The sequence below is a fragment of the Bos indicus x Bos taurus genome, chromosome X (genome assembly GCF_003369695.1).
Source record: "Bos indicus x Bos taurus breed Angus x Brahman F1 hybrid chromosome X, Bos_hybrid_MaternalHap_v2.0, whole genome shotgun sequence".
NCBI lineage: Eukaryota > Metazoa > Chordata > Mammalia > Artiodactyla > Bovidae > Bos > Bos indicus x Bos taurus.
This window is the reverse complement of record NC_040105.1, coordinates 122,512,164-122,525,472: the sequence shown is the minus strand read 5'-3', so window position 1 is coordinate 122,525,472 and position 13,309 is coordinate 122,512,164. Positions and strand designations below refer to the sequence as shown.

The 13,309-nt window shown below is 39.4% G+C and overlaps 1 protein-coding gene across 1 annotated transcript; it reads right to left on the bottom strand.

Moving 5' to 3' along the window:
- Positions 1 to 4,100: 4,100 nt before the first annotated feature.
- Positions 4,101 to 7,073, bottom strand: LOC113888178 (uncharacterized protein CXorf66 homolog). Its single transcript, XM_027535468.1, has 3 exons — positions 6,986 to 7,073; positions 6,147 to 6,303; positions 4,101 to 5,007 (listed from the first exon to the last, which is right to left on the bottom strand). Exons 1-3 carry the CDS (start codon positions 7,071 to 7,073, stop codon positions 4,101 to 4,103), a joined length of 1,152 nt encoding a protein of 383 aa, XP_027391269.1.
- Positions 7,074 to 13,309: the final 6,236 nt, after the last annotated feature.

The following is a 13,309-nucleotide window of genomic DNA, read 5'->3' as shown; positions in this document are numbered from 1 at the left end:
AACATTGTACAGGAGGCTGTGATCAAAACCATCTGCAAGGATAAGAAATGCAAAAAGGCAAAATGGTTGTCTGAGGAGGCCTTAGAAATAGCTGAGAAAAGAAGAGAAGTATCAGGCTAAGGAGAAAAGGAAAGGATATATCCCTCTGAATGCAGAGTTGCAAAGAAGAGCAAGGAGAGATAATAAAGCCTTTCTAAGTGATCAATGTAAAGAAAGAGAGGAAAACAATAGAATGGGAAAGGTTAGAGATCTCTTCAAGAAAATCAGAGATACCAAGGGAACATTTCATGCAAAGATGGGTACAATAAAGGACAGAAATTATATGGACTTACAGAAGCTGAAGATATTAAGAAGAGGCGGCAAGAATACACAAAAGAACTATATAAGAGTATTGACTATGCCAAAGGCTTTGACTGTGTGGATCACAATAAACTGTGGAAAATTCTGAAAGAGATGGGAATACCAGACTACCTGACCTACCTCTTGAGAAACCTGTATGCAGTTCAGGAAGCAACAGTTAGAACTGGACATGGAAGGAAAAGGAGTACATCAAGGCTGTATATTGTCACCCTGCTTATTTAACTTCTATGCAGAGTACATCATGTGAAATGCTGGGCTGGATGAAGCACAAGCCCAAATCAAGATTGCTGGCATAAATATCAGTTACCTCAGATATGCAGATGACACCACACTTATGGCAAAAAGCAAAGAGGAACTAAGAGCCTCTTGATGAAAGTGAAAGAGGAGAGTGAAAAAGCTGGCTTAAACTAAACATTCAAAAAACGAAGATCATGGCATCTGGTCCCATCAGTTCAGTTCAGTTCATTTCAGTCGCTCAGTTGTGTCCAACTCTATACAACCCCATGGACTGCAGTGCGCCATCTTCCCTGTCCATCACCAACTCCCAGAGCTTTCTCACACTCATGTCCATTGAATCAGTGATGCTATTCAACCATCTCACCCTCAGTCATTCCCTTCTCCTGCCTTCAATCTTTGCCAGCATCAGGGTCTTTTCCGGTCCCATCACTTCATGGCAAATAGAGAGGGAAACAATGGAAACAGTGACAGATTTTATTTTCTTGCACTCCAAAATCACTGCAAAAGATGACTGCAGTCATGAAATTCAAAACTCTCACTCCTTGGAAGAAAAGCTATGACCAACCTAGACAGCATATTAAAAAGCAGAGACATTGCCGAGAATGGTCAGTCTGGTCAAAGCTAAGGTTTCTCCAGTAGTCATGTATTGATGTGAGAGTCGGACCATAAAGAAAGTTGAGTGCTGAAGAATTGATGCTTTTCATCTGTGGTGTTGGAGAAGACTCTTGAGAGTCCCTTGGACTGCAAGGAGATCAAACCAGTCAATCCTAAAGGAAATCAACCCTGAATATTTATTAGAAGGGCTGATAATGAAGCTGAAGCTCCAACACTTTTGGCCACCTGATGAGAAGAACTGACTCACTGGAAAAGCCCCTGATGATGGGAAAGATTGAAGGCGGGAGGAGAAGGGGACGACAGAGGATGAGATGGTTGGGTGGCATCACCAACGTGATGGACATGAGTTTGAGTAGGTTCCAGGAGTTGGTGACAGACAAGGAAGCCTGGTGTGCTGCAGTCCATGGGGTAATATAGAGTCAGACATGACTGGGCTACTTAACTGAACTGAAGTGAATTTGGAAAACTATAGGACATTGATTGAAGAAACTGATGATGACACAAACAGATGGAATGATATACTGTGCTCATGGAGTTAAAGAATTACTATCATTAAAATGACCACACTTCCTGGGCAATCTACAGATTCAATGCAATCCCTATCAAAGTACCAATGGCATTTTTCACAAATCTAGAACAAATATTTGTTCATCTACCTTTGTAAACAAAATGACCTCATGCTGACCTATATACATCCAGGACCCAAAGCTATAAAATAAAAAAATAGGGAATTCCCTGGTGGTCCAGAATCCAGTGGTTAACCCTCATTTCTTTCACTTCCGTGGGACAGGATTTGCTCCCTGTTTGGGGAATTAAGATCCCACAAATTGTGTGGTGTGGCCATGAAAACCCCCCACAAAATACAAGAAAAAATAGATATAAAAATTTAAAAATGTTTTAAGTAAAAAATAAAATAAAATATACAAATACAGTTTAAAATGTTAAAACATTAAAATAAAAAATGCTTTGGCAGTGGCGCTGATCATCATTCAAATCTTGGCTGTGGAGTCAGATGGCCCTCACATCAAATTCCTGCTTAAATGTAAACGTAGGTAGGTCATTTCAGCATTTTGTGACTTTAGATTGTTAATCTGTCAAATGACAAAAACAGTACAATTTAGTAATTAATACAGTGTCCTTTATTTGAGAGAAAACAATCCATGAGTTAGGGGTGCACAGTGCCTCACAAGCAGTGGAACACTCTTACAGAGGGCTTTTAGCAAGAATGGGTATTACAGAGCATTAAGAGAGGCAATGTAGAAATAAGGCATGATTGGCTAAGAGGTCAAGGATTTCCTGATAAGGCTAGTAGGTCTATTTTCTAGGGTAAGATAAGCTAGCAAAAGTTGAATTGGGTGGTTGTGATTAATGTATTTTAGGTTTCCTAGACAGTAAGGTGTTTCCTAGACAGTAAGGTGTTTCCTGTGAGTGTGGGCTGACATGGGTTTCAATTTGCTTGTGGGCCACTCCGGCTGCCTCCATTTTGTGAGTCCCAATATGCAAATTTCCTTTATCAGTGGGAAATGATGCCTGTCTCTTCTTTCAGATTTGTTATGAAGCCAAAATAGCCATAAATTTCCTGATTACTTTAAAGCTATAGGAATAAATGATATTAACAAAAAGAAACCATAAGAATTTATTTTTATTAGATCATCAGCACTTAGCCAAACTATGATCTTGAAGGCTGCACGTTAGTCAACCTGCCGTCTTTCTGAATCCCGGTTTACATCTGCAAGAATGTTGACTAATTGTGGCCCATCCGTGACAATCAGGTTATGGTTTGAGGAGTCATCATTCACTTGCATTAACTGTTACTGACCTGTCTCTCTCCCACAATCTTTGATCTGTATCCTTGCCAGTGTCTCTCAGACATTGCCTGTCATTTTGGGATCTGCTTCATGATCAGTTCTAGGCCATTGCCCTCAAGTGTTTTCATATATCTGGTTACTCATCTGTCTCTAGCTGAGACAATATTTTTAGAAATCTGCCAATCTTCAAGTAACTTCTTGATTGCACTCTTGTTCTAAGTCAAAGCAAGTTCCCCAACTAGATTCACAAAGCTCCTTCTGGACTTTAGCATGCCATAAATAAGAACTGGCATGGTCAAATAAATACTTTTTTAAAAAGGAAATGACTATCAGGAATTTCCACAATGCAGCCAGAACCAAGTACACAGAGCCATTTCCGCCACACACTGGGCACCACAGAAAGACAGTCTTAAATTCTGAGGACACTATGTCGAAATTAAAAAAAAAAATAGTTGGACTGAGACTTCAGTTGAGGGCTAATCCAAGGGAAAGAGGAGCCCAGGGTACCCATCTTGCAATACCTTTCTATATTTGTGTGTGTTTGATTATGGTTCCCATCCAACTGTGTGCCTGTGTCCAACTCTTTTTGACTCCATGGACTATAGCACTTTAGGCTCCTCTGTCCATGGAATTTCCCAGGCAAGTATACTGGAGTGAGTTGCTATTTCCTCCTCCAAAGGATCTTCCTGACCCAGGGATTGAACTCAGGTATCCGGCATTGGCAGGCGGATTCTTTACCACTGCACCAGCTGGGAAGCCCATCCAAGTGACCAGATCTACACTGTTGTTGTTGTTCAGTCACTAAGTCTTGTCCAACTCTTTGCAACCACATGGACTGCAGCACGCCAGGCTTCCCTGTCCCTCACCATCTCCTGGAGTTTTCCCAAGCAGATCTAAGATACCTCCAAAACAGATTTCTATATCTAAAATGCAATAATAATTACAAAAAAATCAGTTGTTATGTCACACATTTATTTACTATTTTTCAAGTAAATTGCCTTGAGATGGATAGATCTAATCTCAGTAGTGATGGAGTTTTCTTCTACCAGGTTCTTAAATATGGTGAGAATATAATAGTTGTTAGAAGTTTGCTTCTTCTACATAGGTGGTCCTTTTTTTTTTTTTTCCATGAGGCCTTAAATTATTTTGGGAGGTTTTATAGATGGTTTCCTTGCATTTTATATTGCACATAATAGTCGCCTCCTTGTCACTTTCATCATCACTGTTACATGTGAAATGGCTATCATTCATGCTGCCATACAGTGCATTATCCTTGGGCTCTGTCTTGTGAAATGACTTGTAAGAGTGCTTCAGTTCACGTGAAAAATCTGGAACTAGAACATGCTTCATATTCCTTTCTGAAATATGAGTGATGAATGGCTCAGAAGAAGCACTGCAAACAAGGCATATTTCCTTGTAGCACTGACAAAAATTCACTGGTTGAGGCCTAGATAATATTTCTGCACTACCTTCACTAGCTGGGCTTTTTGGTTTACGATGTCTCCGAAGTTTGGTCAGTTTCACTACATTTGATTGCTCAGGGACACTTTGACTCTTTGCATAGGGTGGAGAAGTTTTGGTTGGCTTGACCAGACATTGTAGACTTGATGGCCAAGTTGGCGTGATGGCCTTCTTTGGATAGGATGGACTGACCTGACTTGACCTGATATGCTTATGGGCATGAGCCCCCCTATGTGCCTTTTTTGGACTGTGTGTTCTATGCAATTTTTTCTGGGGGAGTGATCCTAACTCTGTTTTGTGAGTTGATGACTTGGATGGGTTTTTTTGACTTGAGGGCCTGACTAACTTTTTTGCTCTTAAAGGTACAGAGGCTTTTTGTCGACTTGAGGGCCGAGATGAATTATCTATACTAGACAGCACAGATTGTTTTTCTGGATTGCCTGGACCAGCAGTCAGTGACTTGGAGTCAGTGAATGATATTTTAGATGATGTGGATGATGCCTCGGTGATGCCTTCTTCCTTGACCCTGAAAATACAGAAGATTTGGAGTATGACAATTTAAATCAGGAGAGTATTCCTGCTATCACTGGAAAACATGGACTATTGTGTCAGTTTAGACTTCTGGTTTTTTTTTGGCTCTAGCAGGAAAATTGAACACAGTAAGAATTGAAGTGTGGTGAAAACCATGACTCAGGTTACAGATTTGAACTTGTGTTGAATGCTTTTTCTTTTTCTTAATTTTGCTGTTTCAACCACAATAGATAACCATATAGTCATGTATGGAATGCCACAAACTTGTTTCAAATCTACTGTTGAGAGGGAGAGAAAGAATTTTATCTATTCCAGAAATTAAACTTTTTCTAAAAAAGCCACAAGTTGATATGCAACTGAGGCACAAATGTCACAACTTGTCACATAAAAAAGTCTTAGACTACATTGATTGTTTTCCTATCATATTTGCACCATTAAATTTTGTAACCATGCTTATTTATCCTCACAAGATTACTCTAAAACCAAAGGAATAGAACAGTGGTATATTTGGTCACCAGTTCTTGGATTGGGAAATTTTTAGGGACCCAGTATGTCAGAGCCAGCCTGATCCTCCTATATGAAAGGCAGGGACTAGGGTCACTTAACACCATTAATCAATTTTCATGTTATTACATCTTAAAATGATAGATTATTCAAAATGTGTTACCATCTTTGGAATGCAGAGACCCAACTCCTTCTCTCTCCCCTGAGAAGATTTTAATTCTGTCTTATTTAGATAGCCATTCCCTCTTTTTCTAGACTCAATTTAGAATGAATTCAACTGAACCATGAATAGGAGATAGTTTTGGCTAAAGTTGATAATGTACTTGAGATCATTTAAGAGCTTCATTTAAGTGAACATATCCAACCCACAAGATGTTGGTAGCTCTTTTGAAGTCTAAAGTTAATGTTAAGTAACCACAACAACAGTGAACCAGTCTACGTGTATGTGCATGCATGTGTGCAGGCACAGGCATGCATGCACACATCCCCCCCACCCCCAACTCCTGCCCCTTGTATTTTTAATTCATAGGTGTAAGACTTATGTGGCTGCTTTGGGAGTTATAGTGAAGAACCCAGTGTGCACCCCTCACCCCACCCCTTTTATTTTTAATTCAGAGGTGTAAGACTTACATTATTGCTCTATGGGATTCCTCACCCACACAGATATACTGAATAAAGAAATAACACCTGATAACAAAGCCGATGATGAGTATAACAGTTAGGACAATGAGTAGATATTGTCTTATTCCCTGCATTCTGCCTTGCTTGGATTCAGCATGTGTAGATACTGTGAAAGAAAATGTATCATCAGAACATGTGCTACGTAACCAAGTTTGCTTCCATTTTGATGGGGTTTTGTTACTATAGGTAAAAGTCAAATCTCATCATTTATTTCTTTAAACATGATGTGTCCACTGTCATTTTCCTCCCTCTGTCACGTCCCCAGCCAGCCACAGTCTAGAAGCCAAATCTTGGAGCTATGTCTGGCTAATCAGTATAATTACCTAGGTTACCCTGCATTGTGGCTTGTTCAACTCATGGCCTAGGTTTTGAGTGTGTGAATTCACTTGAGTGTTGATGTGTGTGTGTGAATGTGTATGTTGGGAAAGAGGATGGTACAAGAAAAAAAAGTTCTTGAAACGTAGTATGTGTTAGGTACCATGCTAGATTCACTCACATAGAACTTTCTAGATTGGCTTGTGGGAGTGGGGGCAGGGGTTGGTGGATTAGGTGGGGAAGGGGAATGAAAGGGGACAATATGGCTGTACTCTTTATGTTTCTATGCTGTTTGGAAGTTTTACACGAAAGTAAAACTCTCAGATGTTGTCCTAGAAATTCTTGAAGACCTACTCATAGTAACCTAGAAGAAACAGCAGATTTCTTAAACACAGCTAGATTGTCTAATTAAGTACTTGAATATATTTAAAATAATAGATCATAATTTCTCACTTTTAAGGTTAGGGACATACCTGCAGTAGCAGATCCATTGCTTTCATTTCTATCTAAACAACTACTTGTCCAAATTGATAAAAGGAGGACATAAATGAAGAGATTCATGTCCAGGACCTTGTTGATAGGTTTCATTTGCCAAGGAAAATACTGAATTTAATATGGCTCAGCTTGTTTTAGGGGGCTATGACTTCATAATCATTCTATGTCATATCCTGACAGCATAATCTCACCATGGAGAGGCATGAGCTCCTGTATACAAATATTATGAAAAGACTTTTAATCACTTATTTCTCCATTACATCAAATATTCTGTCAAATTTGAATCAAAAAGTTTGAGACATTATTAAGCACAGAAGGCAGAGAAAATGGGTTAGCTCTAGATACTGAAGAACTACTTTTCTTTATTAAATGTTAAGCAGGTACTTTACAGCCCTATAGTAGTTACTGTGTGTGATAGAGGTTAAACACACAAGGAGCTACGTCACATCCAAGGAGCGGCAGCTGCGTGGACGCAGGAGGGCGAGGAGGAGCTACTCCACCTTCAAGGTCAAGAGGGGCGGCCATGAGGAGACAACCCTCGTCCAAAGTAAGGAGCAGCGGCTGCGCTTTGCTGGAGCAGCTGTGAAGACATACTCCACGTCCAAGGTAAGAGAAACCCAAGGAAGATGGTAGGTGTTGGGAGAGGGCATCATAGGGCAGACACACTGAAACCATAATCACAGAAAACTAGCCAATCTGATCACATGGACCACAGCCTTGTCTAACTCAATGAAACTAAGCCATGCTGCGTGGGGCCACCCAAGATGGGAGGGTCATGGTGGAGAGGTCTGACAGAATGTGGTCCACTGGAGAAGGGAATGGCAAACCACTTCAGTATTCTTGCCTTGAGAACCCCATGAACAGTATGAAAATGCAAAATGATAAGATACTGAAAGGGGAACTCCCTGGGTCGGTAGGTACCCAATATGCTACTGGAGATCAGTGGAGAAATAACTGCAGAAAGAATGAAGGGATGTAGCCAAAGCAAAAAGAATACCCAGCTGTGAATGTGACTGGTGATAGAAGCAAGGTCCAATGCTATAAAGAGCAATATTGCATAGGAACCTGGAATGTCAGGTCCATGAATGAAGGCAAATCAGAAGTGGTCAAACAGGACATGGCAAGAGTGAATGTAAACATTCTAGGAATCAGTGAACTAAAATGGACTGGAATGGGTGAATTTAACTCAGATGACCATTATATCTACTACTGTGGGCAGGAATCCCTTAGAAGAAATGGAATAGCCATCATGGTCAACAACAGAGTCCGAAATGCACTATTTGGATGCAATCTCAAAAACAACAGAATGATCTCTGTTCGTTTCCAAGGCAAACCATTCAATATCATGGTAATCCAAGTCTATGCCCCAACCAGTAACGCTGAAGAAGCTGAAGTTGAACGGTTCTATGAAGACCTACAACACCTTTTAGAACTAACACCCCCAAAAGATGTCCTTTTCATTATAGGGGACTGGAATGAAAAAGTAGGAAGTCAAGAAACACCTGGGGTAACAGGCAAATTTGGCCTTGGAGTACGGAATGGAGCAGGGCAAAGGCTAATAGAGTTTTGCCAAGGGAACGCACTGGTCATAGCAAACACCATCTTCCAACAACACAAGAGAAGACTCTACACATGGACATCACCAGATGGTCAACACCGAAATCAGATTGATTATATTCTTTGCAGCCAAAGATGGAGAAGCTCTATACAGTCAGCAAAAACAAGACTGGGAGCTGACTGTGGCTCAGATCATGAACTCCTTGTTGCCAAATTCAGACTTAAGTTGAAGAAAGTAGGGAAAACCACTAGACCATTCAGGTATGACCTAAATCAAATCCCTTATGATTATACAGTGGAAGTGAGAAATAGATTTAAGGGACTAGATCTGATAGACAGAGTGCCTGATGAACTATGGTTGGAGGTTTGTGACATTGTACAGGAGACAGGGATCAAGACCATCCCCGTGGAAAAGAAATGCAAAAAAGCAAAATGGCTGTCTGGGGAAGCCTTACAAATAGCTGTGAAAAGAACAGAAGTGAAAAGCAAAGGAGAAAAGGAAAGATATATTCATCTGAATGCAGAGTTCCAAAGAATAGCAAGGAGAGATAAGAAAGCCTTTCTCAGCGATCAGTGCAAAGCAATAGAAAAAAAGAACAGAATGAGAAAGACTAGAGATCTCTTCAAGAAAATTAGAGATACCAAGGGAACATTTCATGCAAGGATGGGCTTGATAAAGGACAGAAATGGAATGGGCCTAACAGAGGCAGAAGATATTAAGAAGAGATGGCAAGAATACACAGAAGAACTGTACAAAAAAGATCTTCATGACCCAGATAATCACGATGGTGTGATCACTTACCTAGAGCCAGACATCCTGGAATGTGAAGTCAAGTGGGCCTTAGAAAGCATCACTACGAACAAAGCTGGTGGAGGTGATGGAATTCCAGTTGAGCTCTTTCAAATCCTGAAAGATGATGCTGTGAAAGTGCATCTTTTCATGTGTTTGTTAGCCATCTGTATGTCTTCTTCGCAGAAATGTCTGTTTAGTTCTTTGGCCCATTTTTTGATTGGGTCATTTATTTTTCTGGAATTGAGCTGCAGGAGTTGCTTGTATATTTTTGAGATTAATTCTTTGTCAGTTGCTTCATTTGCTTTTGTTTTCTCCTATTCTGAAGGCTGTCTTTTCACCTTGCTTAGAGTTTCAGTTGTTATGCAGAAGCTTTTAATTTTAATTAGGTCCCATTTGTTTATTTTTGCTTTTATTTCCAATATTCTGGGAGGTGGGTCATAGAGGATCCTGCTGTGATTTATGTTGGAGAGTGTTTTGCCTATGTTCTCCTCTAGGAGTTTTATAGTTTCTGGTCTTACTTTTAGATAGTTAATCCATTTTGAGTTTATTCTTGTGTATGGTGTTAGAAAGTGTTCTAGTTTTATTCTTTTACAAGTGGTTGACCAGTTTTCCCAGCAGCACTTGTTAAAGAGACTGTCTTTTATCCATTGTATATACTTGCCTCCTTTGTCAAAGATAAGGTGTCCATAGGTGCATGGATTTATCTCTGGGCTTTCTATTTTGTTCCATTGATCTATATTTCTGTCTTTGTGCCAGTACCATACTGTCTTGATGACTGTGGCTTTGTAGTAGAGCCTAAAGTCAGGCAGGTTGATTCCTCCAGTTCCATTCTTCTTTCTCAAGATAGCTTTGGCTATTCGAGGTTTTTGTATTTCCATACAAATTGTGAAATTATTTGTTCTAGCTCTGTTAAAAAATACCGTTGGTAGCACGAGAGGGATTGCATTGAATCTATAGATTGCTTTGGGTAGTACACTCATTTTCACTATATTGATTCTTCTGATCCATGAACATGGTATATTTCTCCATCTATTAGTGTCCTCTTTGATTTCTTTCACCAGTGTTTTATAGTTTTCTATATATAGGTCTTTAGTTTCTTTAGGTAGATATATTCCTAAGTATTTTTTTCTTTTCATTGCAATGGTGAATGGGCTTGTTTCCTTAATTTCTCTTTCTGTTTTCTCATTGTTAGTGTATAGGAATGCAAGGGATTTCTGTGTGCTAATTTTGTATCCTGCAACTTTACTATATTCATCGATTAACTCTAGTAATTTTCTGGCGGAGTCTTTAGGGTTTTCTATGTAGAGGATCTTGTCATCTGCAAACAGCGAGAGTTTTACTTCTTCTTTTCCAATTTGGATTCCTTTTATTTCTTTTTCTGCTCTGATGGCTGTGGCCAAATCTTCCAGAACTATGTTGAATAGTAGTGGTGAAATTGGGTACCTTTGTCTTGTTCCTGACTTTAGGGGAAATGCTTTCAATTTTTCACCATTGAGGATAATGTTTGCTGTGCGTTTGTCATATATAGCTTTTTATTATATTGAGGTATGTTCCTTCTATTCCTACTTTCTGGAGGTTTTTTTTTTTTATCATAAATGGATGTTGAATTTTGTCAAAGGCTTTCTCTGCATCTATTGAGATAATCATATGGCTTTTATTTTTCAATTTGCTAATGTGGTGTATTACATTGATGGATTTGTGGATATTGAAGAATCCTTGCATCCCTGGGAAAAAGCCCACTTGGTCATAGTGTTTGATCTTTTAAATGTGTTGTTGGATACTGATTGCTAGAATTTTGTTAAGGATTTTTGCATCTATGTTCATAAGTGATATTGGCCTATAGTTTTCTTTTTTTGTGGCATCTTTGTCAGGTTTTGGTATTAGGGTGATGATGGCCTCATAGAATGAGTTCGGAAGTTTACCTTCCTCTGCAATTTTCTGGAAGAGTTTGAATAGGATAGGCGTTAGCTCTTCTCTAAATATTTGGTCGAATTCAGCTGTGAAGCCGTCTGGACCTGGGCTTTTTTTGCTGGAAGATTTTTGATTACAGTTTCAACTTCCATGCTTCTGATGGGTCTGTTAAGATTTTCTATTTCTTCCTGGTTCAGTTTTGGAAAGTTGTACTTTTCTAAGAATTTGTCCATTTCTTCCAAGTTGTCCATTTTATTGGCATATAATTGCTGATGGTGGTCTCTTATGATCCTTTGTATTTGTGTGTTGTCTGTTGTGTCTCTCCATTTTCATGTCTAATTTTATTGATTTGATTTTTCTCCCTTTGTTTCTTGATGAGTCTGGCTAGTGGTTTGTCAATTTTATTTATCCTTTCAAAGAACCAGCTTTTGGCTTTGTTGATTTTTGCTATGGTCTCTTTTGTTTCTTTTGCATTTATTTCTGCCCTAATTTTTAAGATTTCTTTCCTTCTACTGACCCTGGGGTTCTTCATTTCTTCCTTTTCTAGTTGCTTTAGGTGTAGATTTAGGTTATTTACTTGACTTTTTTCTTGTTTCTTGAGGTATGCCTGTATTGCTATGAACTTTCGCCTTAGCACTGCTTTTATAGTGTCTCACAGGTTTTGGGTTGTTGTGTTTTCATTTTCATTCATTTCTATGCATATTTTGATTTCTTCTGTGGTTTGTTGGTTATTCAGAAGTGTGTTGTTCAGCCTCCATATGTTGGAATTTTTAATAGTTTTCCTCCTATAATTGACATCTAATCTTACTCCATTATGGTCAGAAAAGATGCTTGCAATGATTTCAATTTTTTTTTAATTTACCAAGGCTAGATTTATGGCCCAGGATGTGATCTATCCTGGAGAAGGTTCCATGTGCCCTTGAGAAAAAGGTGAAATTCATTGTTTTGGGGTGAAATGTCCTATAGATAAGAATTAGGTCTAACTGGTCTACTGTATCATTTAAAGTTTGTGTTTCTTTGTTGATTTTCTGTTTAGTTGATCTATCCATAGGTGTGAATGGGGGTATTAAATTCTCTGACTATTATTGTGTTATTGTTAATTTCCCTTTCATACTTGTTAGCATTTGTCTTATATATTGCGGTGTTCCTATGTTGGGTGCACATGTAATTGTTATATCTTCTTCTTGGATTGATCCTTTGATCATTATGTGGTGTCCTTCTTTGTCTCTTTTCACAGCCTGTGTTTTAAAGTCTATTTCATCTGATATGAGTATTGCTGCTCTTGCTTTCTTTTGGTCTCTATTTGCATGGAATATCTTTTCCAGCCCTTCACTTTCAGTCTGTATGTGTCCCTTGTTTTGAGGTTGGTCTCTTGTAGACAACATATATGCTGCTGCTAAGTTGCTTCAGTCGTGTCTGACTCTCTGCGACCCCATAGACGGCAGCCCTCCAGGCTCCCCCGTCCCTGGGATTCTCCAGGCAAGAACACTGGAGTGGGTTGCCATTTCCTTCTCCAACGCATGAAAGTGAAAAGTGAAAGTGAAGTCGCTCAGTCATGTCCCACTCCCAGCGACCCCATGGACTGCAGCCTACCAGGCTCCTCCGTCCATGGGATTTTCCAGGCAAGAGTACTGGAGTGGGGTGCCATTGCCTTCTCCGAGACAACATATCTAGGGGTCTTGTTTTTGTATCCATACAGCCAGTCTTTGTCTTTTGGTTGGGGCATTCAACCCATTTACGTTTAAGGTAATTATTGATAAGTATGATCCCGTTGCCATTTACTTTATTGTTTTGGGTTCGAGTTTATACACCCTTTTTGTGTTTCCTGTCTAGAGAATATCCTTTAGCATTTGTTGGAGAGCTGGTTTGATGGTGCTGAATTCTCTCAGCTTTTGCTTGTCTGTAAAGCTTTTGATTTCTGCTTCATATTTGAATGAGATCCTTGCTGGGTACAGTAATCTGGGCTGTAGGTTATTTTCCTTCATCACTTTAAGTATGTCTTGCCATTCTGGCCTGATGAGTTTCTATTGAAAGATCAGCT